This window comes from Emys orbicularis, chromosome 4 (assembly GCF_028017835.1).
Source record: "Emys orbicularis isolate rEmyOrb1 chromosome 4, rEmyOrb1.hap1, whole genome shotgun sequence".
Classification (NCBI taxonomy): domain Eukaryota; kingdom Metazoa; phylum Chordata; order Testudines; family Emydidae; genus Emys; species Emys orbicularis.
This window is the reverse complement of record NC_088686.1, coordinates 111,680,375-111,708,156: the sequence shown is the minus strand read 5'-3', so window position 1 is coordinate 111,708,156 and position 27,782 is coordinate 111,680,375. Positions and strand designations below refer to the sequence as shown.

General features: G+C 44.7%; 2 protein-coding genes across 4 annotated transcripts in view; one reads left to right on the top strand and one right to left on the bottom strand.

The window, feature by feature from the left end:
• Positions 1-2,534: 2,534 nt before the first annotated feature.
• Positions 2,535-18,105, bottom strand: TMEM80 (transmembrane protein 80). The gene is given in 6 exon segments (XM_065403799.1): positions 2,535-3,957; positions 6,272-6,364; positions 6,477-6,549; positions 17,826-17,861; positions 17,864-18,072; positions 18,075-18,105. Coding segments are annotated over 6 exon segments (648 nt in total). The 3' UTR covers positions 2,535-3,751.
• A 496-nt stretch (positions 18,106-18,601) lies between these two features.
• DEAF1 (DEAF1 transcription factor) overlaps positions 18,602-27,782 on the top strand; it is a 45,490-nt gene continuing 36,309 nt past the window's right edge. For all 3 annotated transcript variants that reach the window (XM_065402709.1, XM_065402708.1, XM_065402710.1), the window contains exons 1-7: positions 18,602-18,863; positions 21,416-21,513; positions 21,932-22,061; positions 24,111-24,257; positions 24,981-25,120; positions 25,960-26,025; positions 26,760-26,886. In XM_065402709.1, coding sequence (XP_065258781.1) covers positions 18,602-18,863; positions 21,416-21,513; positions 21,932-22,061; positions 24,111-24,257; positions 24,981-25,120; positions 25,960-26,025; positions 26,760-26,886 — 970 coding nt within the window. The remainder of the gene's footprint in view (positions 18,864-21,415; positions 21,514-21,931; positions 22,062-24,110; positions 24,258-24,980; positions 25,121-25,959; positions 26,026-26,759; positions 26,887-27,782) is intronic.

The window sequence follows — 27,782 nt, the reverse complement described above, 5'->3', positions numbered from 1 at the left end:
CTGTTTTGCTGTTGCTGGGATACTAGAGGAAATCCAAAATATTCTCTCTCACAATATAACTGTACATTGTGCTGTACAGCAGGTACAATGTACGAATAAAGATAACAAATTTCTGTCCCAAAGAGTTTAGTCTATGGCCCTGATCCTGAAAGGAGCTCCACACACAGGCAGTGATCTGCTTGGACAGAGCTCGTTGTAGGATCGAGTTTAAATATAGGAACGGGCACAGTAGCAATAGCAACCAGAGAGATGAGTGTGAGCATTATGGCTTGCTGGCTTCATGGAACCCATGAATTTTTTGAAGTGTGAGAGGGAGAATGCTTGGCACATGCTACCCAGGAGATTGTTCAGTGCATGAGGGTGACATACAAGAGGGCATAAAAGCATAACTACTTAACATTCCATGGATGGTATAAATCCTCTAGTTCATATTGTCATCCAGAAACCCCGGTAATTTCACGGTCCTCTGGTACCAAAACTTTGCCCTACCCATGTGCAATTGAGGAGAAGCCTGGCTCTCAGGACTCCAGCACTTCTGTTTAAACATGCTTAAGCAATAACACACAACTTACGGAGAGAATGTCCCCCCCTTGATCTAGGCATCCACAATTTCAGGGTACAAATGAGTGAATGAGCTCAGGTAAAAGATGAGATGTGACGACTGCCGAATCACGAACATGGGCAGTGGATTGAGGCTGCACTAGCAAGACAGGAGAAAAGAGGTGGTCGGACTTTTAACTCTGTCGTCACTAGCCTCCCACTTCTACAATCTCGTTCCTTTTCTCTCCGCCCATAGCCAATATAATCAGTGAGATCAGCCTTTGACCCAGAGAGCTGGGTGTGCCAAGCTAATATTATTAATAGTGCAGTAGGGTTCAGAATCCCCCTCTGGAACATTAGACTCTACTCTGAGTATTTGGTGCTGCTTGAGAGTTTAGGGCTTATCTATAAGGATAGTCACACTGGCTTAACTAAAGGTGTGAATTTAAATCAGTTTAGTTAAACTCCCATGTAGTCACTTATTTTGATTTAAGAATGGCTTCAATTCACCTTAAGTACATTGGGAACAAGTTGAAACTAAGCCAAAAATATACCCACTCTAACCAAAATACGAGTGTCAACACAGGGGATTGCCCCAGTTTAACTACACCCGTGTGAGGGCGGGTCGACCAGGCCTTAGTTGACTTCTTGGGTTATTAGTTTTCTTAAGTGTTACACTAGTTTCTTTCAGAGAGAATTTCAAAACAACTGACAGTCTGTACAGAGAATAATGCATAAAGGCGACAACGTATCATAGAACATTGTGCTACAGATGTAGAGCCCATCTACATATATGGTGAAAAAGGTTGTAAAGAGCATGGAACACCAGGAGACATTGGATGGGTACTTTATCTGCACCAGAGGACACGTGACTTCAGGCATTAATTGAGGGACTCAAGACAACACTTGGAAACAAGAGAACAAGTGTATTTAAATCATTAATGAAGTTAGACATTTGTTACCTCTACCTGGACTAGTATAATGTGATCTTTGCAGCTACCCGTTCAGACCACCAGAGGCAAGTAAAAGAGGGAAGCTAATACAGGAACTCAGAGTTAACTATAAGGTGTGCTATCCCTGTCTGCTCCAATATAGACAAGTAACTGTGGTTTTGTTTACATAGTTTTTCCTTTGGATTCTGTTAAGGGCCCCTATATTTCTACCTTTGCCTGAGATGGGCATAACTAAATACCGGGAAATGAACATGCATTTATTTACACACACACAATAAAACAAGGTATAAATATGCATGGTATGCTTTCATCATGCGTAGGGTGGGTGAAGCAGTGTTATAGGTTGTGCATTTTGCTTTATTAACAGAAAATGTATGACAGGGCAGATTCCATTATGCCAGGCAAATGTAGAAGAACAAAAGGATTACTATTTGACTTATGCAGATTAAGCATGAAAGCATTCAGTCACTCAGTTTATCTGCTGCCTCTTAGGACGTACTTCCATAGTTCTCGCATTGACTTTGGGGTGAAATCCTGGCCCTACTGAAATCAATGGGAAATGTTGCTATTGGCTTTAACAGGGCCAAGATTTCATCCCCAGGAAATTTGCCTGGAGAAATGCAGATTTTGATGTTCGTTACACTGTAGGTATAATCTGGCTCTAAAGCAGATGTTAACTAGCTCATGGACAATTTCCCTACTTGAAGATTGATCCTTTGGTGGCACAGTGCTGCCACATGGGCTCTTCTATCACTGCCCCCCTGCTGCCAGCAGAGCAGGGGGAAGGGTGTGTGGCTGCGCCAGTCCCTGGCTGCATTTTCAGCCCCCTGCCGTCATTGCAGCCTGGGGTAAATTAAAGCAGACCTCAGGATGCTCTCCCAATGTACAGGAGAACTGGCCTGCACATAGAAGCAGCAAAATCAAAGGCGTCCTTTCCACACCCTCTGCCTAACCCCCCCAACTTGGGTGCTGTGCGGCTTAGCCACACCCCAGAAGCCGGTCCAAAATATTTTGCACTTGCAAACAGAATTAGGGTGTAATGAATTCTTTATTTTTTTAAAAAATTGATACAAAAATAAAACATATGAATATGACGGCTATAATTATGTACAAAAAACCCAATGATGACACTGTTACAAAAACCCATGGTCAACTGCAAAATCTTAGCTTGCATTTAGTCAAACAGATTTTAAAATAGTGATTTAACCAAACAGGAAAGGAAAGTTATAAAAATAGATCCATCATATAGAGACGATAAAAACCTTACATAACATTAAAGCTGATCTTTCAAAAGGAAAAATCAAGGCCTAATTCTTATTTATAAAAAGGCCATTCTACACTGCTCAGGTAGTACAAAGGGGACGTAACATTCATGCCCATTTAAAACCCCCATCCTTTACATTGCCAAAGCAGAGATGTGGCCTTAGAGGAAATGAGGAGTGGTCGGACCTGTGGTTCCCACAACAGCTGTAACACAGCTCCCTTGTGCATATAGGAGACCTGATTCGGCTCTCTCACACACTGGTATCAATTAGAATAACTCCACTGAAGTCAGTGGAGTTACGAAGGTGTAAAAGGCACAAGTGAGATCAGAATAAGGACAACAGGACAAAATTCTGCCCTCAAATACAACCCTGTACCTGGTAGTGCAGAATTGAGCCCACCGTATTTTCTTTTAATGTAGACAGGGCCTGATTCTCCTCTGCATTACTCCAGTTTTATGCCAGTGTGATTTCATTAAAATCAATGGCATTGCACCAACATACAACTAGAGTAATATGCTGGTTTATATTTGTTCTGATTTGGATACAAATATCTGACGCAGAATTTTGATTAAATACACATGTACGTCTTTAGGCACAGCAGGTCAGTACATGGACCCAATGCAGGAATACACTTGATTATGTGTGTAACTTTAAGCCCAGATGCACTCCCATTGACTGCAATGGAATTACTCAGACTTAAAGCGGAGCATGTACTTAAGTGTTTTCCTGAAGCAGGGCCATTGCCACTAAATGAACTACTTAGTCAAACAGTGGAACAGAGCTACTGTACAGAATATTTTAGCTGGTTATTCATGGGGGGCTGTGCTGTAATAGGGCTATATTAAACCCTGTAATATAAGGATGAGTTTCCTCCCAGTATTTTACACTGGAGAAAGTGAAACCAAATACTTTTAGACTTTAAAGATGCATGTTGTCTCTTTACTGAAGAAATATTGGAAGCAGATGTACCTTACAACTCTGAGCAGCAGAGATTTAGCTGACAAATGCAGCAATGGCTATGATCTGTAGTAGTCCCTCAAGCCCATACGTAAAAAGAAGAATAGCATTAATAACGACATCTGCTTTTAGCACGTAAGTCTCCCACACCAGGAAGTAGACAGACAACATTATGCTGCCAACAGTAATCACGAGACTGACCCCTAGTGGAACCTCTTCTTCTGTCAGGTTACCCTTTGTACCTTGAGGAGACAAAATGGTTACATGATTCTTTGACTGTTTACAGGGACAATGTCTTGGGTCCCACCCAGGAGAGCAGCTCAGTTCAGTAAGGGCACTTAAGTACATGCTTAAGACTCTTTGAAGTCTATAGGACTTAAGTACATGCTTAAATGCCTTCCTGAATCGAGGCCATTGACTGTAAGCTTAAGAACAAATCCAAAGACAGATGAGCATGGTCATTTCAACACTGACCAGGATGGTAGTTTGGAGAAAAGACAATCTACCGGTACTCTAAGACTTGGTCTACACTACAGACTTATATTGGTATAACTACATCGCTCAGGGGTGTGGAAAATCCACGCAGCACATGTAGACAAGCCCTAAGCACAACTCCTACATTATTTCCCCCAGATTAATAGATTTTAAAGTTAGATGTGATCATTACGATCATCTAGTCTGGCCTGTTGCTTGAAAGGCCATTAAATTTCACCACATGGTTCCTGCATCTTGCCTGACAACTTGTTGACTAGTGCAGAGGTTCTCAAACTGTGGTCCACGGACCACCACTGGTCCGCGAGCTCCATTCAGGTGGTCCGCAGATAGTTCCATCTAAGGTGCGCGCCTGGGCGGCCGCACACAACAGAATGAAGGGCCACCCACTTAATTAGCGGAGCCGTGCAGGCGTGGCTCCACTAATTAGGTGCTTGGACCCTGGAGAAGATGCACATGTAAGGTGAGGTGGTGACCTTGGGGGGAACAGGGGGTAGGTGGGAGGGGGTATGGGGTGAAAAGAGGGGGTGGGGGGAATTTGGGATGTGCAGGGCTGCGGCGGCCAGAGAAAGAGGCAATTTTCCCCAGCTCCAGGGCTGTGGCTGCTGAGGAGAGTGACAGCCCTCCTTCCCAGCCTCAGCTCTGGGTGCTGTGGCGGGGGAGAGACCCCCCGCCACAGCACCTTCTCAGGCCCAGCTCGGGGGCTGCCGCGGCAGGGGAGAGAGGGCACATCCATCACATTCGAAAGGTAAGACTACTGATATTAAAATATGAGTTGTGTGCTTTTATTTGTAGAACAAAAAAAGTTTATTATTATTAAGTTTTTTTTATATACAATGCTTTTATGCAAAGCGCTTTACAATAGTTAGCTAACGGTATAAACAACATTTGGAAAGATCATTAAGTGGTCCACCAAGACCCTCAGCAACTTTCAAGTGGTAAGTGGAAAAAAAAGTTTGAGAACCACTGGACTAGAGTGTATCTTTTATAAAGAGATCCAAATATGATTTTAATATTTCAAGTAATGGAGAATGTACCACATCTCTTAGTCATCTGTTCCAATTGTTAAGCATCTTCGTTAAAATTTTGTACCTTATGTCCAAGCCAGTTTTAGGGTCAATAGTTTTGTTATTCATTTTTTAATTGCCTCTGACTTGGAACTTATTTTTCTATTTATAAAATATTTTCATCGAACAGGCTCTGAGCACACATACAGAGAATTTACTTTTAGGCACATTTTAACTATAAAATGAAGACAATAGGCTAAATTCATCCCTGATGTAACCTAGCTGAATTCAGCAGCAGCCCACGGTGTATGCTGGTATAAATGTCTCAAGAACACCTGGCATATAAAAAAAAATTAATCCCCAACCCCAACAAACACACAAAACCCTTCGGACTGACTCAGTAATGCCTACAGTGGGGGTTGGAACCAAGGCTTATATGTCCCTTTATGCCACTCTAGCCCATTAACCCAATGGAAAGGGGCCATAGTCAAGGTGAGAGTCCCTCCTGCCCCATACCCTGCCCTCCAAGTGTAGTGCTGTAAATGAGGGCTGCAAAAAGGAGGGGTGTGGAACAATTGTGGCAGCTCTAGGTTGCTCAATTAAATCTTCTGTACTGGGTAATCCCTGGGGGCTATTTCCAGCCACTTGACGGCTTTTATGCTGCTGGAGCAGTGTAAAGGAGCCCTTCAGTAGAATCAGGGCCTCTGTATTTTGAGCTTTATTCTCTCCCATAACATACATACTTATAAATAGCACAGCAGTACTCGAGTGTTACATTTCCAGCAGTTCTTGTTCTCTGTGAATCTGTCCCTTTTTAGTGGTACTTAAAAATTATATTTAACCAATATATAACTGTTATCATTTGCCCTTCTGGCAATACAGATCAATCAATCAATTAATGTTTAACAACATACATGTTTAACAGTCTGTAAAATAATTGGTTACGCTGCTAAATCAGCAAGTTTTGACATTCACATTCATAACATGATTAATGTGTAAAGACTATGAGGCAAACATTCCATCTTAAAGTGTACAATGATAATTAAGATCAACATACCCAAGTATAATCGGATTGCTTCTAGAGTGGCCATAATGAACAGTAGCGCAAGATCAAGAGCCAAGTAATTATCCGGATAACTGAAAACTTGACCTGTTGAATAACAAAGCGTAAACAAACCAAAACCACTAAGTACATCAAGTCATCACAATATAACACGCACACATCTGAGTTTTGTGTTTAGAATATGTATAAAGTAACTTACTTTTATAAATAATCATTAGAAGCGTTGCCAAGAAATAAAAGATGTAATAAAATCCATTTAAATAGAACAGGATCTGTAAGGGAACAGACGACAGCTGACAAATGTTATTAAGGATCTGTAACAGTAATGCAGTCAATCTATTTTATAAACTATTGGTCACAGCATATTAACGTCAAAATGTTACTATCCCTTATTTTCCATAGCAATCTATGCATGTACATGTTTATATTGGCACTTAAGATACCAAGGTGGTTGATATATTGGAAATACCTAAAATCAGTTGAGATTCCAAATACTATGAATTTAGGACAATAGCTTTTTGGTTTCTTGTCTGTTTTAATACTTAGTTCTAGCTAGATTAGGTGTTAACATGGCCCTCATTAGCATAGTCTCTGAGCACCTCACAATCTTTAGGGTATTATCCTCACAACACCCCGGCAAACCCTATTATTCCTAATTTTACAGCTGAGGAACTGATGCATTAGGCAAATAGTGACTTGCACAAGGTCGCACAGGAAGTCTGTGGTAGAACATGGTAGAACAAGATCTTGAATCCAGATCTCTTAAATCCTTGGCTAGTGCCCTAACCTCTGCATCGGCCTTTCTCACCAATTTTCCAGTTAGATCAATATTACAAGAGTGTGTATGTTGGGGAAAGAGTCTTCTAGCCAGCAGGCATGTATTTCATTTGTATTTCCTTGGTAGTCTGTTTCATTTGTTTATTATGCATTGTTTAAAGGTGGGAAAACCACAGGAGCCAAATGTGATCTACATTTCAAATGCTTCAGTAAAATATAGGCGCCAAAATCTCTGCTGCTGTCATGGAGCTGCACCTATTTCAACCAAGAGAGAATTTGGCATGGATTTCTAGTGGCCATTTAGTTCTATTGTCCCCCAAGTTTATGATGATATTAAGTTTACATACAAATCATTTTAGCGTTAGTGCCCACCCAGTTTTGGATGAGAAAACCTGCAAGTCATGGGCGTAGTCCAGTTCCCAAGCATGTTAATTTTAATGAGGCAGAACTTGGTTTTCCTGTTTTTCTGGTTGAAGGAAGGTGGAGCAAAAATGCTGGAGAAATTCCAGTAGCAGAAGTCTTTGAAGAATAAGGTGTCTGTCTCTTTTCTTAGGAGGTTACCCCGGGGGGGGGGGGGGGGTGGAGCACCAGGAATTAACCAGAGAGGAAAGAGAGACAAAGAGCGTGCTACAATGCTCTTTTGGCACCTCTTGTCAGCTATGTAATGTCAAGTCTCAGGGGTGTGTGCTGCATGGATTTCATGTGGCTCAGTCTACAAACCTAATTGTTTAGATTGTTAGTATGGACCAACCAGTCACTCCCTCCTTCTCCTCTAATCTCCCACATACACCTCTAAAGACCATGGATCTATGGTGACTGTTTTTTGTTTCAACTCTTTCCATTACTCCTCTACACATCACTGACTTAGGGTATGTCTTCATTCAGATGAACAGTCCCTGGCTTAACCTACCCTGGATGTGAGCAGCCACATTGCAAAACCATACCTGAGTTACTGCTCCACACTGATTCATGTGTTGCTAGGACTTCTAGGGGCATATCCCATGGTTCTTAGCATTGCTGTAAGCTGACTCACTCTATGATTCTTTCCCAGTAAACTGTAAGAGAACTTGTCTGTCCTTTTCAACACATAGGGGAGAGGGAATTTTGGGAAAGCATCAGAGGAGTCGGACTGTTGGCATTTGACTGGTTTAGCCTGCGCCCTGATCAGGGCCGGCTCTAGGCACCAGCTAAACAAGCTGGTGCTTGGGGCGGCACATTTTTAGGGGCGGCATGGCCGGCGCCAGAATGCCGCCCCTAAAAATGTGCCCTGGCCGCCCTAGGTCACCTCCGCTGCTGCTGCCGCTCGCGCGCCGCTACTCGCCCTCCCTCCCAGGGAGCCTGGGAGGGAGGGGGAGAAGCGGCGCCCGCGCCGTGGCCACTCGGAGTCTCCTCCTCCCTCCCAGGCTCTCAAACCTGGGAGGGAGGGGGAGATCCCGAGCGGCCGTTTCGCGCGCCGCTGCTCTCCCTCCCAGGCTTGAGAGCCTGGGGGGAGGAAGCAGGGCTGGGGATTTGGGGAAGGGGCGGAGTTGAGGCGGGCCGGGGGTGGGGGTAATTAAAAAACGGGGGGGGGGGGGCGGCCAAAATTGTTTTTGCCTTGGGCGGCAAAAATCCTAGAGCCGGCCCTGGCCCTGATTGCAAAATGGGTGGGTTACCCAGTACCAGTGAAAGCAGAACCTGACCATTAGCCTATAGCACCAGACCAGCCAGCTAGCCCAGGCTGAAAGCATAAGTATATTCATGCAAGAGAGCTTCATGTGTGTATGGGTGCTGGGGTAGCAGCAATACCCAAGTAGGAGCCTGGGATAACTCTGCTGTGAAGACATACCTTTAGAAGCTATCACCTACCAATAGTAGCTCAAACAGATGGTGTTGATGCCACACAAAAAAGGATAACAGTGAAAACTATGCTAATATAAACATTGTGCAAACTTATTAGACAGTGATCTTGCATGTCATCCCCAAGTGCAAGGGATGGTATGTCCAAAAGGATACAACTGATGAAGTTCTTCCTGCCCTCGGAGGGAAAATAAGGAATAATTAGGAGAAAATCAGCCTACATTTTTGCTACCAACAATGTTGCAAAATGCACAAATGACTGAAATTTTTCCACATCAACTACTTCAGATTTAGAAAATAACCTGTTTTAGGATACATTAACCCTAAAGTCATTCTGTGAAACCTTCATGGAGAGAACCCACCTTCTCTGGTGTGTACATCTCTTTGAAAACTTTAAGCACTATATAGATACTAAATATTATTGTGTATCTGTACCTTCACAGCACTCATCATGAATCACCTGATGACATTTCCGTTTCTGAACCGTACAAGAACCAGGGAAGCTTGAGGGGGAATCAGAATATGTCATCTGTTGTTAAATTACAACCAAAGGTTGATTAAGTCAAACCCATGGCCCCAACCACCACAATGTTGCCCTTATCCCCATCTCAAATGATAATTCCTTCTAACCACGCTCCCCTTACAACCAATCATTGAAAGCCCAGATAAATCCTTAACACAATGCAATTAAAAAAAAGAAATGTATGAGCCAAGCAATAATTCTTCTGAAAGTGTCTAATCTAACTTCTCTGTAAAACACAAATTTAAATTTTCTTGAAGTGTGGCAGTATTGACCCAATGAAAGCTCACCTGTCCATTGTTATCCACCTTAGCACTCCATAGGTACATACAGAATTGAGAATCTCTTGTGAGTATTAGCCCCTGTCAAGGCTGTATCCCCACTTTGAACTTTAGGGTACAAGTGTGGGGGCCTGCATGAGGACTTCTAAGCTTCACTACCAGCTTAGTTCTGGTCCGCTGCCACCATTCCCTTCCCTGGGAAGCTTTTAGAAACTTTTCACCAATTCCCTGGTGAATACAGATCCAAACTCCTTGGATCTTAAAACAAGGAGAAATTGACCCTTCCCCCCTCCTTCCTTTCACCAACTCCTGGTGAATACAGATCCAAACCCCCTTGGATCTTAAAACAAAGAGAAATCAATGAGGTTCTTAAAAAGAAGGCTTTTAATTAAAGAAAAAGGTAAAAATCATCTCTGTAAAATCAGTATGGAAAATAACTTTACAGGGTAATCAAACTTAAAGAGCTCAGAGGACCCCCCTCTGTCTTAGGTTCAAAGTACAGCAAACAAAGATAAACACTCTAGTAAAAGGTACATTTACAAGTTGAGAAAACAAAGTAAAACTAAGACGCCTTGCCTGGCTTTTTACTTACAAGTTTGAAATATGAGAGACTTATTCAGAAAGATTTGGAGAACCTGGATTGATGTCTGGTCCCTCTCAGTCCCAAGAGCGAACAACCCCTTAAACAAAGAGCACACACAAAAGCCTTTCCCCCCCGAAGATTTGAAAGTATCTTGTCCCCTTATTGGTCCTTTGGGTCAGGTGTCAGCCAGGTTACCCGAGCTTCTTAACCCTTTACAGGTAAAAGGATTTGGAGTCTCTGGCCAGGAGGGATTTTATAGTACTGTACACAGGAGAGCTGTTACCCTTCCCTTTATAGTTATGACAGCCCCATTTTTCAGAAGGCAAAACTAAGGCACTTTGTGATTAAGGCTCTCATCCTGCAAAGATTTATGCCTCTGCTGCTTAATTTTACACATTGACTTCAATGGGACTACTTACAATATGTAAAGTTAAGCTGATCTGGAAGTCTTTGCAGGATTGGGGCCTAAGGACTGGGCTACGTGCAAATTTTGTATTGATATAAATATGTCAGTTAAGGGTGTGATTTCTTACCAAAATAGTTATACCAGAATAACCTCTAGTGTGGATCGCTTACTCCCCAAACAGGAAAAAGGGCTTGTCTACACTTGAAACTTGTTTCATCTTAAAGTAGAGCGTTAATTTAAAGTGCAATAACTCCATGTATGGATACCCTTATTCTGGAATAGCGATAGCTCTTATTCTGGAATTCCATCTGTAAACAAACCTAAAATACACCGTATGACGCATGGCCAGAAAGGGTTAAGCAGCTTGCAGGATAATTGACCCAGATTCAACTTTTAGGGACATATTGGCAGATAATGTTTGTGTTTTTGTGTGTTTACATATATATTGTTAGAGGTTAACAATGTAATCGAGAGTCCCGGTCTATGCTGTATTCTGTTAATTCAGACATCAAAAGGAAGTATCATTTAAATGAACTGTAAACATAGTGATATCACTGTATTCATCTCTCTTTGAAATGTACAGCAAATCACCTGTGAATGGTGGAAAACAGGCAACTGCCTTATGTTAATCCATGTAGCTAATTACCAGTGATGCTTAGGAAATAGGTCTACTTCAAAGTCTCCATGATTGCCTATTGTTCACCTAAGGACTCCAAGCTATCAAAAGAAGGCCTGGTACTATATAAAAATGTCTTGGGTCCTGATCCTTTTTATCTCAGATCTGCTTGATGCTTCACGCAGGGGAAGCTTAAGTCCTAAGACTGAGATCTCCAGAGTCCCATCTGGATCACCCTGAATATGGATATAGGACTATAGCCTTGGACTAATACTGAAAGAAATCTTTGCAACTACAAAGCTCACCATCTCTACTATGAATCTGATCTCAGAACTGTACTCATGTCTGTATGCATACTGATCTTTTAACCAATACTCTCTCTCTTTTCTTTTTTAATAAATTTTAGGTTAGTTAATAAGAATTGGCTGTAAACACGTATTTGGGTAAGAGCTGAAATATTCATTAACCTGGGAGATAGTGTGTCTGATCCTTTGGGATTGGCAGAACTTTATTATATGATGAATAAGATTTTCAGTAATCCTCATCATATTTGACTTGGGTGTCTGGGTGGAGGCCTAAGACTGGGTTACTTTAAGGAAACTGTGTTGTTGGCTTCTGAGTAACCGTAAAGTATTATAGAAGCGGATTTGTGCTGACTTGGTAAATCTAAGTATTGGAATATCCACCAGCTTTGGGGATTGTCTGCCCCATTCTTTGTAGTTCACCCTAATTGAGTAACCTCCGTATGGCTCCCCTGGGACTCTGGTCACACACCTCTATAACTGACTCCTTATTACAGAGGTTGTAATACTTTAATTGTACTGGGCTAGATAAAGCAGTACAATTTTTTGTATAGACAAGCCTTTAGGGAATTGCCCAAAGATCACACAGTGAGTCAGTGAAAAAGTTGGGTACAGAACCCAGAGCGCTGATTCCCAGTTCCCTGCTCTAACCACAAAACCGTATACCATTGTCATTAGCCCACAAGTAGGCATTAACCATATTCCTACATTGTACCGAGGACAAATGATATAATATCTAATAACCCTACTTAGCATCTATAGAATCTCAGTACATTTCACCAACATTAATTGCTTATGCCTGACAACACACATTTGTGAGATAGGTATTGTAATTATATAGTATCAGAGGGGTAGCTGTGTTAGTCTGAATCTGTAAAAAGCAACAGAGGGTCCTGTGGCACCTTTAAGACTAACAGAAGTATTGGGAGCATAAGCTTTCATGGGTAAGAACCTCACTTCTTGCATCTGAAGAAGTGAGGTTCTTACCCACGAAAGCTTATGCTCCCAATACTTCTGTTAGTCTTAAAGGTGCCACAGGACCCTCTGTTGTAATTATATAGTCATTAGTAATCTAGTAATAACATATCCACTTTCAATTATGAAACCTGACATCTAATTTTCAATTATTCTAAATTAGTTTAGACTGCCAAGTGCAAGATCACTTTGCTTTCAATGGCCTAAATAACGATGCTTAAATATGGGCCGACTCTATCTTTGATGTAACTCCAGTGAAGACAATGGGTTTATACCAGGGATGAATCTGGCTCACTAACTCCAGTTTTCAAGAAAGGATACAAACATGGTGCAAATCCCACATTCATATATACGAGTGGGCTCTTAGGAACATGGTTATCTATCTGCCATATTGTCCTGAGGGCCTATTTGCATGTACATATGCTTGAGCTGCATGTGCGTCTTAAGAAAACAGTTTTGAAAGTTGTGCCCCTAGTGCCGGATCGTGCAGAATCCCACTGACTTTACTGGGAGTTTGATATACTGAACAAATACAGAACCAAGTCCATAAAGTCTGTTCCAAAACAAGTGAGTTTTTTAAATGTAGCCCCTGCCAAATTTTCTTAAAGAACACTGTGCGCATGCATATTTGAAGACAGAATTTGGCCCATTTTCTACAAATCTGTTTCAGGATTCAGCATTTCTGATGCCAAAAATGTATTATAGGTGGTGCAGGTAGCAATGCCTATAACTAGGTTTGCCCAACGCTTCCCATTATAAGACCCTGTTTTCACTTACTTATATCCTTGCCAAACTTAAACCATTCAGGTTGAAACTTTCCATGCCAGGCATCTACCTCAAACAGATTTTTTTTTTTTTTTTTTAAACTTTCAGCTAAAATGGTTCAGTTGTTTTGGAGAATGAGAGCATGGAAAAATTAATGTTGTCCATGTTAATGAACTGGTTGTAAGATTATTGTCATTTTTAAAGAAGCTTTCACACCTCCTTGCTTTGGATTGGGACTGGACATTTGACAGGGGGTCACCTGCTGTCAGGAATGTGCCTTTTGTTGTTGCTGTAAAAAAACACCCAAGTAGGACCAAGTTATGAGTCACTGAAAAATCTCAGTTCACACATAGTCAACTGAGTCTTCTTAGACATTGGCTACTAAATTCTCCACAGATTTTGTTTGTATTGCACATGCTACAGCCCCTGGCAGCTCCTATGTATGATTGGACTGCACATGCACCATCCCCACAGAATGACTGAGCACACTCTGGGAAGCTGGAGCAATACTATAAGAAAAAATAGTATGTGATCATGTAATTAAATACTGTATCATAATGCATATGCACAAGGGAGCTGAATTAAGGTTGCATGACCATCCTTAAATCTGGCATTTCCCAACTTCTGAGTGCTTGACTTTGCAATCTTATTAAAAGAACATTGTTAGGCTTTTTTAATGAAGTACTTATAACAGTGAGAGAATAGCAGGTGTAACCGGATCTACTAGCAGCTTAGCACTCATCCAGCTGCACCGTTGTTAGCAGCTGCTATAATACAGATCTTACTTTGCTAGTATAGAAGTACGCCATGAGAAGAGGAGCCAGGAGTCCTGGGTTCTATTTCTAGCTATCACATTAACAAGTTGATAAGTCTTTGGACAAGCCAGTTACTGTCGCTGGGTCAAATTCTGCTCTCAGTTACACCACTCTAAATCAAGGGAAACTCTACTTATTTGATAAGAATCCTTCTGGATTTAAACTGATACACAGCAATATCTGGTCCTTTGTACTTGTTTCCACATATGTTAAATGAAGATAATTTACCTTTGTCACAAAGGTATTGAGAGGCTTCATTCATTAGTGTTTGTCAAGTGCTTTGAAATACTCAGCAGGAAGGTGCTAATATAAGTATAAAATATTGTTATTAATCATAAAATGAAGGATACCCCACTCAGCAAAGGTCAGTTGGGAGGCTGGGTGTAACTGTTTACATTTCTTTTATTCATATTAAATTAAAATAATGAAAAACAATGTAATACTGATTAACTCACTCTAAAAGTAGCCAGGAATGCTGTAATAAGCAAATTCTGCTACTACTGAAGTCAAGGAGAGTTTTGCCACTTACAAAATGTATGGCATGGGACAAAATTTTACTGACTGATAGTTAATAATGCATTCATCCGTTACAGCTAGTTCACTGCTGCAGCATCTCTTTCCCTTGCTTTACCTCATTATATGTTATAGCGCTGGGGTGGGCAAACTTTTTGGCCCAAGGGCCACATTGGGGTTGCAAAACCGTATGGAGGGCTGGGTAGGGAAGGCTGTGCCTCCCCAAACGGCCTGGCCCCCGCCCCCTATCTGCCTCCTCCCACTTCCTGCCCCCCTCAGAACCCCTGACCCATCCAACCCCCCCTGCTTCTTGTCCCCTAACCACCCCTCCCAGGACCCCCCACCCCCATCCCCCCTGCTCCCAGTCCCCTGACTGCCCCGACCGCTATCCACACCTCTGCTCCCTGACAGGCCCCCCGGGACTCCCACGCTTATCCAACCCCCCCCGCCCCCTGACCGCCCCCCATAACCTCCGCCCCATCCAACCGCCCCCTGCTCCCTGTCCCCTAGGACCCCCTGCCCCTTATCCAACCCCCCTGGCCCCCTTACCATGCCGCTCAGAGCAGCATGTCTGGCAGCTGCTCCGCCCGGCCGGAGCCAGACACACTGCTGCGCTGCTCGGCAGGAGCGCGCAACCCCGCCACCAAGAGCGCTGCCCGTGCAGCAGTGTGGCTGTGGGGGAGGAGAGACAGCGAGGGAGGGGGTGGGGGCTAGCCTCCCTGGCCGGGAGCTCAAGGGCTAGGCAGGACAGTCCCGCAAGCCAGATGTGGCCCGCGGGCCATAGTTTGCCCACCTCTGTTATAAAGTATCCCACACGGAGAACAAATTAAACAAAATATCCATGCTGTGTTATGCATGTTGCCAGAAGAACTCATATAAAGAAAGCATGATAAGCTAGTCAGGATACTGACAATTCAGTTATGCTTAGTGGGGTAGATTCACCACTAGTGCAGCAGCTGAGCCTCCCAAGCACATCCCTAGGCTGAATTCAGTGATAACGTTAGTAGAGCTGATTGGGAATTTTTCAACTAAATTTTTTTATTGGAAAATGCTGATTAATCAAAACTGAAACGGTCTGTGGGAAAATGGTTGGTTTTGATGAATTTCTTGACTCCAAAAAGTTGAAAAAAATCCAAATTGCCTAAACAAAACATTTTTGAAACAAAAAATTCCAGTTTTCTGGTTCTAAATGACTTTTTAGTTAGAAAAGCAAAACAGTAAAAATGGTCAAAATCAAAATGTTTTGATTGACCCAAACTGAAACGGGGCGGGGGGGTATGGTTTGGTTCAAGACAGTTTTCAAGATGTTGGTCCAATTTGGGGTGGGCCCCTACCCCGAGGTGGGCGGCTGCACACAACCGCTTGTGACCTCCAGTTGCTCCTCACATGTAGCTCTAGGCAGCAGTATGAGGCAGGGGAGGCAAAGCCAACCTGTCCCCTTTGCTGAGAATTGGGATGCAGCAGTGCAGAGCATGGAGCCTCTGGCTCCAAACAGTCTAGCTGAGTTCAGCAAGTAAAAGTCGGAAGCAGGCAGGCAAAAGTTCCCACTGGTCTAGGTCTCCCTGGCGTGGGGAAGGGAGTCCACGCCACTCCAGGTCTCTCCTGGAGAAAGGTGGAAGAGGTCCTGGTTTCTCGGGGGAGGGAAGAGTCAGGGCAATGTGAAGGAGGGGAACCCCATATGCGGTGAGCCCCTCCTGGGCCCCCTCAATAAAATTCTGTTTGTCCCTTGCAGCCATCTGGTGCTTGCTCACAACAGGGGTATGCACTGGGGACTGGTGAGAATGAAGCAGGGACACCCCTTTCTCTCCATCTCTTCCAGACACCAGCTAACCCCTGCCTCTTCCAGATACTCACCACCCATTGTCCCCTTAGACTCTCTCCATAGGCGGCGAATTACATGGGCCTGTGGTGCCCAGGCTCCACCAATATGTAGGAACGTGGGCCCGGCTCCACCAATATTTGGGCTTACCACGCTTTGGGGGGCCCTGTGCTTCAGGGGGATGCAGGGTCCAGGGTGGCCTGGCAGCAGTGAGCGACCCAGACCTCCCCCATTCCACCCCTTCTCCCAAGCCCCCACCCCACCTCTTTCTGGCTTCTGCCCCCTCCCCTGAGCAACGCCAGGAGCTGGCGGGGCGGGGCGGAGCGGAGCTGGGCGGGCTGGGGCCGGGTTGCTCGCTGCTGCCGGCACCAGGCCCTCCGCCAACCCCCCAAGCTGACCTGGACCCTGCATCCCCCTGAAGCGCGGGGCCCCCCAAAGCACAGGCCCTGGGGCGGTTGCCACGGTCTGTCCTCTGGACGGGGTGGCTCTACTTGGACCCGTTCTGGGCACCACCAAAAATTATACAAACCTGCCGCCCATGCCTCTCTCCTTGGCCCCTGCATCCTCTGAGCTCCCTAGAAACCCACCTCCCCTTAGACACACAACAGCCCTCTCCTTAGTGCCCTGCATCCTTCACCCAGACACCCATCTCCCTGAACCCACTAGACACCCATCACCACCCATCTCCCAGACCCCTTTCTCCTCTGAGTTCCCCGCCCAGCACCCATCGGCTCCCCTCAGGCACTGATCACCCCGGATCCGCCCCCCTTTCCGATAGCCGGTTGTAGGCAAGGCTTGCTCAGAGGTCGAAGTGCAGAAGAGGGTGCGAGAGGGGCCTGCGAAGCTGTTCCGTGAGCGTGGGAGCGAGCTGGGCTAAGACGAGCCAGGGCTCACTCAACCGGTCTCTCCTGAAAGGGAGATCGCAGTGCACTGCCGCGCCCCCTTCCCCTTCTTCTGCCCCCCCATCCCTGCGAGATCCCGGGGCTGACTCCGAAATCGCTTCACATTCCCTTCCCGTCTGAACGCTCGTCGCGGCTTGTTACGGGGCCATCCCATTTCTCTACCCGTTTAAGTTTCACACTGACCAGCGCTGCCCACCCGAGCCCGCCGGCCGCGGTGATAACCCCGATCGCCTCCGGTGCCGCGCGCCGGCTGGAGTTGATTGTAGCGGCGACGTAACCAGGGCCGTGCAGTAACCATGGCAACGCTGCAACAGAGGGACGAGGCCCATCATCCCGGCAGGGGCAACCCTTCCCCCCCGAACCCCGTCTCGCTGGGAACCGTCACCCCACCCCACCGGCCACGGAGCTCGCGGTAACGATGGCAACGCGTCCCCTCACCTCTCCTAACGGCAGCCATGACCGTCCCCTCTCTCTCTCCTCCCTTCGCCACCCCTCAGTCCTCCAGCATCCCGGCATCCCGTGCGCCGCTCGGGCTTCGGGCGCTTTCGGCCATTGCCGCTTATTCTCGCGCGCTGTGAGGGGGGAGAGGAGCCCGCCACTTCCCCTTCAGCCCCGCGGCCTTCGGGCCGCCTCGGAGCCCTTCGGGCGTCCCGCGCGCTCGGCCGGGTTCGTTCTGCTTCGGGCGCTGTCCGTTCGGCTCCCCGGCCAGCCCGGCCATTCGGGTGAGATCGGAGGGGGCTCGGCTTGGCTCCTAGCTGGCAGGACTCGGGCAGGCTCGACTCTAATCGGCTCTAGCCTCCGATCGCCTCGGGCAGGTTCGGGTCCCTCCCCCCGCCCGGCTCGGATTGCTGTTCGGGCAAGACTGGCGAGGACACGGAGGGGTTCGGCTCCCCTCGGGTGCCCGGATCGGTCCGCATTCGGGTCACCCGGGAGGGGCAAGGGATTCAGTCGAACTCAGCTCCTTAGCCTGCAGCGGCATTCGGGCGCGCTCGGAAGGATTCGGTCAGGCTCGGAGCCGACACGGTTCAGTTCGACTGCTCGCTCTCGGCAGTGCTCGGCTATTTTCGGAAGGACTCGGGATCGCTCGGGGAAACTCGGAGCATTCTGGGGTAGCGCCGCGCCCCGCCCGGGGATCTGAGAATCGGGCTCGTGTGAGATCGGAGAGGCTCGGGCCGGGCTCGGCTCCCGGCTACTGCCGCCTCGGGCGGGCTCGGATGGAGGACTCGGACTCGGCGGCGAAGCAGCTGGGCTTGGCCGAGGCGGCGGCGGTAGCTGCGGCGGCGGTGGCCGCAGCAGTGGCCGCGGAAGGATCCGAGCACCAGCGGGCGGAGGCGGCGGGCTTGGAGGCGGAGCCCGAGGAGGAGGAAGCAGCGGCGCAGGTGACGGCGGTGACCGTGATGGCGGCGGATGCCGAACACATCGAGATGGGAGCCGAGTCCCTGCCGAGCGCGGACGAGGCTGCTGCCGCCTTTGCAGGTCAGAGCGCGGCGCATGCGCACAGAGCGCCGCGCGGACGCGCCTGCAGCCCTGGCACGCGCTGCGGCCGGTACCGCCCCGCAGCCCCGCGCGCGCCGGGCCGGCCCTTCCCGCCGGTGAGCCGGGCCCTGGGGTCAGTTACTCGAGGTCAGCCCCGCATCTCCCTGGACCAGCTCCCGGCAGGTCACAGCGCTGGGGCTCGGGGCGAACACGGGTCCTTTTGAGGGAAAGGGCCGCCTCGGTTCAGCCGCGCTGCTGGGTTTGACTTGCTGCTGTCCGCCGCTTTCCCCCATCCAGTCTGTTCCAGGGCGCTCGTTGCCCACACGGTCAGCCACCACCCCCGTGCATCTTGTCAGTGCCACAAGTCCTGACAGCCAGTCCTCCCGGGCCCCAGCCGAGATACACGGTTATCTTCGTTTTACAGCTGGGGAGCCAGACCGGTGAAGTAACTTATCCCAGGCCACACAGCAAATAAGTAGCAAATTCAGAATTAGAAGTAAATACTGTCAGACTCCCAACCTTTTGTTAAGGTTGCCAATTTTGGTTGGATTTATTCTAGGGTGACCAGACAGCAAGTGTGAAAAATCTGGGCAGGGGGTGGGGGGTAATAGGAGCCTATATAAGAAAAGCCCCAAAAATCGGGACTGTCCCTATAAAATCGGGACATCTGGTCACCCTAACTTATTCCTGGAGGTTTCATCACATGACACAGACTCCAGGATAACCCTACCTTTTGCTCAGTACTTCAGTCCACACTGCCTTCACAAAAACACCAAGGAGTCTGGTGGCACCTTAAAGACTAACAGATTTATTTGGGCATAAGCTTTCGTGGGTAAAAAACCCACTTCTTCAGATGCAGTGGCAACATCCTGCCTTCACAAGTAAACTATACACTTTTTTCCCCCTTGAGTAAGAGGCTTCTTTCTGCACATCAGATCTTGACTTTGACCTTCTGCTCACTGTGGGAGTTTTGCCTCCCCAAACAAATGCAAAATATTGGAGACAAGATCTGCCATGCAGCCAGGAGCAGAGATTTTAGCCCATAATCAGGCTTGATAGAATTCAATTTTAATTTTTTACATAATTTCAGTGGTTAATATCAATGTTTTTTTTTTTAATCTATTCAGATTTTCATAGCTGTGAGAAATTAAGGGAGGGATCAGACAGTAATTGTTTAATGACAATAGACATTGAGATTCAAAAAGTAAAGCTTTACAACCATTAACACAAAAATTGTGAACATCACACGTCAAAGTATACAAAGTAAATATCCTTAAATTGTAATAAGCTGTCAAGCAGCATATTTCTTACTTTGCCTATTTGTGAATTACAATTATGATGAAAATATTTTTCATCAGTTTGTGTGTGAAAAGTAAAATCGATGTTTACCGATAAAAATCTAATACGTCCACGATTACCCATAATTAGCTGTCAATCTTGATGCACGGCTGTCTGGGTGTTGTTTTTCATGCCTTTCCATTCCCGGAATACAGAAATCTTTTTTTGTGTGTATGCCATAAAATATGGCAGCAGGATTCAACCTAAGTATTCTGTATGTGCTCTGAACAGCTGTTCCTTTACAAATTTTGTATGTAGTATAGTTCTAGCAGTGTCGGTCCCAGGATATTAGAGAGACAGGACCTGAAGATGAGCTCTGTGTAGCTTGAAAGCTTGTCTCTCTCACCAACAAAAGTTGGTCCAATAAAAGACATTACCTCACCCACCTTGTGTCTCTACTTTACAAGTGTGTCAGACTCAGAGGACTTGTAGGATCTTACTTTGTGAAGCCCCACATATATACCATACAACACCCATCTTGGATTCCCTTAATTAAGAAGCTACGTTTTCATAAGGGTTTGTATATATCTTGTACTTTATGCATAAACAGAAGTTGATATAAACCATGAGCATCTATTAGTTTATACCAATTTTTCTTTAAAAGCAAATTTTTATAGGCAGCAGCAGGACAGAGACAATCTGGAAGACTTTCCATAACTAAATATGCTATCAAATTTTATGCAAAATATAATTTAAAAAATTGGATACATTCTAGCTGATGTGCTAGTTGGTCTATCATGATATTATTGAAGTGGTAGCAATTAATATATAGACTGAGAGGCAGAGAGTCTGAGGTTTTCTCTTCCTTTTATCTTTAGGTTTGTAAGTCAATCCCCTTTTACAGTTCTCATGCACACTGAAGCAGCTTCATTCTTCCTCCTAGTTAATCACATGCTGTTAAATATTGTCTCAGCCTCAAGAGTGTTCAAATGATAAGCCCAAGCCAGTTTTGAAGATAGATAGCAATAATCAGAATGACATTTATTTCTAGTTTAGATTCTTTGAAAAGATTTCCAGAGGTGACATCAGAAGTGAAGTTGGGAATGTCCTCTGTGGATGATCTTATTCTCAAGGGGGTGGGAAGGAGGACCTGGAAAAAAATTGGAAATAAGATAGGGGAAAAAAGAACACAATTGTATTTTCTCCCCTTTTAGCTTTAATCAGGTTCTGTGGATACAGCAGTATATTAAGTTCACTTCTGTTTTATGTTGTAGAAGTGACAACAGTAACGGTAGCCAATGTGGGTGCCTCTGCAGACAATGTCTTTACCACATCGGTGGCAAATGCTGCATCTATATCTGGACATGTGCTGGTAAGTTAAGGGTTGTTGTTTTTTAATTCCTTTAGAATGTTGTGGGCCCTATGTTGATAATGCCCTATGTAATGTCTCAGGGCAAGTACAACTCTGATGTTCAGGCTGTGTTAAGATCAAAGGGGGACTCTTCATTACAACATGCAGGAATTTAGCCACATAACCAGCAATAAAGTTAAGAGTTACACAGCTAGCTCACTCTGAATATGTCCTCCCATGTAGCGCTGGTGAACTGAAGCATATAGCCTTGGATTCACTGTTCTGAGGCCAGAATTTGGTTGACTTGAAAGCACACACACCCATCTTAGCTACTCCCATGCTGATTAGAGTTGTAGGGGTCCAGAGAGAAGAATCTGAGAGGCATAAAAATATCTGAGGTTTTAATTATATTAATTAAAACTCTTTATTTTTTTTGTAGTCTGGCAGAACAGCTCTTCAAATTGGGGACAGCTTGAATACAGAAAAAGCCACTCTGATAGTGGTTCACACAGATGGCAGCATTGTAGAAACCACAGGGCTGAAGGGGCCCTCTGCACCTCTCACACCAGGTATAACACAATCCTGCTCTGTTTTTTAAGCATCACTCAGACAGGTTAGCTCTATATTTCCTATTCCTGTATTTAGAACTAGAAACTGTCTCGTATAACTCTTTGAAATCATGTTATAAGCATTAACCGTCACCTCTTGAAATTCTGTTGGTAGATCCAAAAGCCAAGTACTTCTTGGGAGTAAAGGAAGATTATTTTCTCCCCATTTCTTCTATAAGAAATCTATTTCTTTCACTCATTCTTTGAGTTTGCTTTCGCAAGCACACTCAGGAAAATCTTGCCTTTTCTTTATTTTTCTCATGTTCACTTGTCTCTGCATTCCACCCAGGAAGATGAATTTTTCATTGTAACTATTGATATTGGAAAAGGATGGCAACACTGATAAATTCCGTCTCCTAGTTCTGGACTCATTTATATTTTAAACTTTGCAAATGGTCATGATTCCACCAAGACCTTCTGTTGACATTTGAATGTCAAGATAGCACTGTTTCTTTGTTTCTAAAGATTATTTCTTAATTCAAGTGTGTGCACTGGCAGCTGCAGTCTTCTTTCTGTGCACAAGGTGGCGCAACAGCTCTTTAACATTGAAAGTCACATTTCCTAGAAACATGATATGGAAAATACATAATATATCCATCCTCCCATAGCTATTGCAATTTTAAATGATTCAAATAAGAACTTAAGAACAGCCATACTGGGTCAGACCAATGGTCCATCTAGCCCAGTATCCTGTCTTCCAACAGTGGCTAATGCCAGTGTTTCAGAGGGAATAGAACAGAATAGGTAATCATCAAGTGATCCATTCCCAGCTTCTGGCAAACGGAGGCTAGGGACACCATCCCTGCCCATCCTGGCTAATAGACATTGATGGACCTATCCTCCATGAACTTATCTAGTTCTTTTTTGAACCCTGTTAGTGTCTTGGTTTTCACAACATCCTCTGGAAAGGAGTGCCACAGGTTGACTGTGTTGTGTGAAGTAATGGGAGTTTCATCATTTTCCCAGGAGACTATTTCACTGTCCATTTGAACTCACTGTTAAGATACATTTCCTAATGCACACATACAAAGTGGGAAATGACTGCCTAGGAAGTAGTACTGCAGAAAGGGATCTGGGGCTCACAGTGGATCACAAGCTAAATATGAGTCAACAGTGTAACGCTGTTCAAAAACAGCAAACATCATTCTAGGATGTATCAGAAGGAATGTTGTAAGCAAGACACGTGAAGAAATTCTTCCGCTCTAAACTGTGTTGATTAGGCCTCAGCTGGAGTATTGTGTCCAGTTCAGGGTGCCACATTTCAGAAAAGAACAAACTGGAGAAAGTCCAGAGGAGAGCAACAGAATGATGAAAGGTCTAGAAAACATGACCTATGAGGGAAGATTGAAAAAATTGGGTTTGTTTAATTTGGAAAAGAGAAGAGTGATGGGGGACACAACAGTTTTCAAACACATAAAAGGTTGTTACAAGGAGAAGGGTCAAAAATTGTTCTTGTTAACCTCTGAGGATAGGACAAGAAGCAATGTGCTTAAATTGCAGCAAGGGAAGTTTAGGTTGGACATTAGGAAAAACTTTCTAGCTGACAGGTTGGTTAAGCACTGGAACAAATTGCCTAGGGAGGCTGTAGAATCTCCGGCATTGGAGATTTTTAAGAACAGATTAGACAAACACCTGCTAGGAATGGTCTAGTTATTAAGTAGTCCTGTCTTGAGTGCAGGGGACTGGACTAGGTAATCTGTTGCAGCCCCTTCCAGTCCTACACTTCTGTGATTCTACAATTTAGCCTCCTTTATTTTCTTTCTGTTTTATAATGTTATACCTAACCAGGGCTCCTAGAAGCACCCTAAACAATCTCATTGGTCTGAAAGATGCTGTTAACATACTCTAAATTAAATTATATGTCATTTAGTATGTTTCTCTGCTCATTATGGACAGTCACGAGCTGTCTGAGTTAATTGCATTACAGTCTGGGTGTCACAGATATTAAAAATCCAAAGCTGTGTTTGGTGGGCATTTAGTATGTTTCATCTTTCTTTTCTTAACCCAAAGGTTCTCAGTCTCCTCCCACTCCCTTAACACCTGGTCAAGAAAAAAATGGCACAAAGTATAACTGGGACCCATCAGTGTATGACAGTGAACTCCCTGTGCGATGCCGGAATATCAGCGGAATCCTGTATAAAAACAGGCTTGGTTCAGGTAAAAAGGCCCTTCCTGCCTTCCACAAGAGAGGGACGGTGACTCGTACATCTTTGTTTGGTGTGTGCTTGTTTTAATTGTGCTGCTCTTAAAAACCTGTTATGAAGGGAAGGGAGAATTTCCAAGCCAGTCTTCTTCTTTTGGATATTGCTCTTCTTGGGTGCTTTGGCCTCTTGCTACCCCACTCTGTTCCTTTGGAGAGTAGGAAGCCTGACTCCCACACGGATTCTTTGGTTGTGTCAGAAGCTGAATCTTGACACAGCCGCAACTGGAGCTGTCTGCCTGCAGATTCAGGCATCTATGGCTGCCCTTTTGTTCACATATAGAAGCTTTTCTTCACAACCATAAAGGCTAGAAACTTAAAAATAAAAGTAAAGGAGAGCACTACTTCTGGAGAAGTTGATGGCATTTGTCTGGGAAAGCTTTGTACGTGCCACAGAGGAGTGCATTCTTCCAGCGTGGATCTAGGTGCTAATGAGACTAGGATGTGGAGCAGCCTAAGCACACACAAATGAACAGGAGGTGGTAAGCACTGGTTAATACAGCCAAGGTCTTAAATGAGTACAATTATTCTAACAGGGTGGGAACTACTAGACTAGTGTGCCAGATATTTACATGCTATGGATTAACTGCTTCATCACCTGATGGTTTCAGTGCTGACATCTTCAGAAAAGTGAAAAAGTTATTCTTAACCACCAGATGCCTTCTCTTACCTTGTTTCAGGAGGCCGGGGCCGATGTATTAAGCAAGGGGAGAACTGGTACTGCCCCACTGAGTTTGAAGCCATGGCAGGAAGAGCCAGCAGCAAAGATTGGAAAAGAAGCATCCGCTATGCAGGGAGGCCACTGCAGTGCCTTATTCATGTAAGATCAAGCCTGTGCTTGTCTCTGCTCCAGGGGAAGGGATGGCAGTGTCTGACTCTCCAATGTCCTGGCCAAATGCTTGTGTTCTGTCAAAGGGATGAGTCGGGGGAGGGGGAGGGCGGAGAACACTGACCTAATCACAGGAGTATTAGAGAAATGATGTTACAACAGGGCACTTCATTAACAGTGATTTGATTTTGCTGAGGACCAAGGGGTAGAACCCCTAGCCAGGTTCCCAAGTTAAGTCAGTCCAAATGTTTCTTAAGCTCAAAAAGGGTTATAGCTTTATTCCAGTTAGAAGCTACCATGGGATAAGTTCCAGCACTGAACTTCATGTGGCAGAAATGGGGAAATGATAGCCTTAAAGGCTCCCCACCTGCATTATCTCCTTCTAATTCTGTAATCGGACCTCTTTTACTGTTGTTTGGCTGGGAACAAGTGGTTCCCTTGCTTCTTACTAGGTTACTCTAGATATTTTACATCCCATAGTGTTAGACGGGAGGCCCATTCTTTATGGGCATTCTTTATGGGGCATTACTATTAAACAGACAATTGGGCAGAGGTCCTTTATACTATTCTAAACACATTCACCTGCCCTTTGTCTTTGCTTTTGGAGTTCTTCTTCCCTTGGTATATTCCCCATCTTTCCCTTTGTTTCTGAAGAGTTGTCATGCATGCATCCGAAGAAGTTGGGTATTCACCCACGAAAGCTCATGCTCCTATACGTCTGTTAGTCTATAAGGTGCCACAGGACTCTTTGCTGCTTTTGCTAGAGTATGTTCATGCTTTGGGTGGTTTGTGACTCTTTTAATGCTGTCCTGGTAACTTCCCAATTTCAGGATGGGATTTTAAATCCTCATGCTGCCTCATGCACTTGTGCTGCCTGCTGTGATGACATGACCTTGGTGAGTTGCAAGTTTACAACCACTAATTTGAAAACTTTCAGTGTTGGCTTCATGTTTGAGTGATAATCAGTTAAGGTGTCACATGGCCATCAGAGTTTAAGTCATCAGCAACCTGAGACAGGAAGGGGTTGGGAGTGTTGTGTATGCAGTGTGCTTTGTTCATGATTAGAGTAAGGAAAGGGGTAATGAAATCCCTCTGTTTGAAGTTCAGAGCTGCTCCTTAGATAATGATGGTAAGATGCTGAGTCTGGGCCCTTTTAGCTGGAGCGGGCATTTTGTGTGAAATGAGTGAGTAACATAATAGGGGTGGGAAGGCAGAGATTTTGTTGGTACAAGTGGGTATCTGGTTTGGGGATATGCTCTTTGCTGAGACTGGTAATATCTTAGCCTTCAGTTTTGACCATCTTTAGTGCTGACCATGGAGTGACACCACCAGCTGTATTGAAAGGCTTGAGATCAATAATACCTTAAATATTGTGCATCTTAACTGTTCTCTTTGGCCTGGAGAGAAGAAGCAAATATCTCTGCTGTAGTCTTAATTGGCACTTTGACAAAATGCAGCAGCAGGGAGAGCCCAATGGTTTGTTAGCTCTGTGTTCCTCAGGAAGAGCTGCTACATATAAAACAGTATGCTCCCAGCTGTGTCTGGAGAGTTAGAGCAAACATGATCAAGTTGAAAAAGGACAAAGAGTCTTAATAAAGCTCATATAATTGCTCATTTCTCTTTCTCTCAGAGTGGCCCAGTACGATTGTTTGTCCCTTATAAAAGGCGAAAAAAAGAAAACGAGTTGCCTACAACTCCAGTGAAAAAGGACTCTCCCAAAAACATCACCCTGCTTCCTGCTACCGCTGCTACCACTTGTAAGTTCCCTTCTGGAATAGACCTGCCGGTTCTTTATTAGAGGAGCATTGTCATGATAGATAAATCGTATTTTGTCGTCTTTGCTCGATTTCCATATTAATGACATCCTAGAGAATCCAAACGGAAAGGCTTTAATAAATTTGATTGTTAGTTTAGCTTTGGTATGTCATTTTGATTGGACAGTGAAACTAGACTGGTCTGATTAGTCAGTTTCATTTCTTAATTCTTGAGCATGAGCACAGTGTTGCAAACTCAGTAGAAAAATGTTCAGTCTGTTTCTAGGAAAATATTTTTTTAAGAATCTTGAAAACCTTTTGTGTTTGCTAAAACTTGGGTTGTATTTTTTTCTTGCTGCACGGGAAACCTGGATTTCCATTCCCATCCTTGTCTTTTGGTCCAGTGGGCCATCAAAAGCTTTGGAGCCCTGGCCTCGTTCCATAGAGGTTAGAGGTAGATTTTCCACAACTAGGTGCCTAACACCTGTTGATTTGACTTTCAGTGGGAGTTAAGCAATAGTACTTTGAAAATTTACCCCTTTGTGCTCTTCAGGAGACTCGGGTTCCATTCCTTATGCTGGTCTTTTGCTTTCCGAGAGCAGGCAGGGTCTGTATATTCAGCCTCACACTGTTTCTTGAGACATACTAAAAGAATCTAAGCTTCTGGAATGGTCTCTGATCTGGAAGTTTTTAGTGAGAACTGCTGTATGGGCCATCTTCACCTTCAAACAGGTTTCTCAGAATATATTAAACTTAAGTCCTATCTAGATACCATATAATCTTCTGTATTTTGTTTCTCACTGTTTTTGATTACCAAGATACTTGTGTGAAAACAAAGGTTCATTTTTATAAACAGTCTGCTTCCATTTCCTGATATCTTCAATGATGTCATAGTTCAG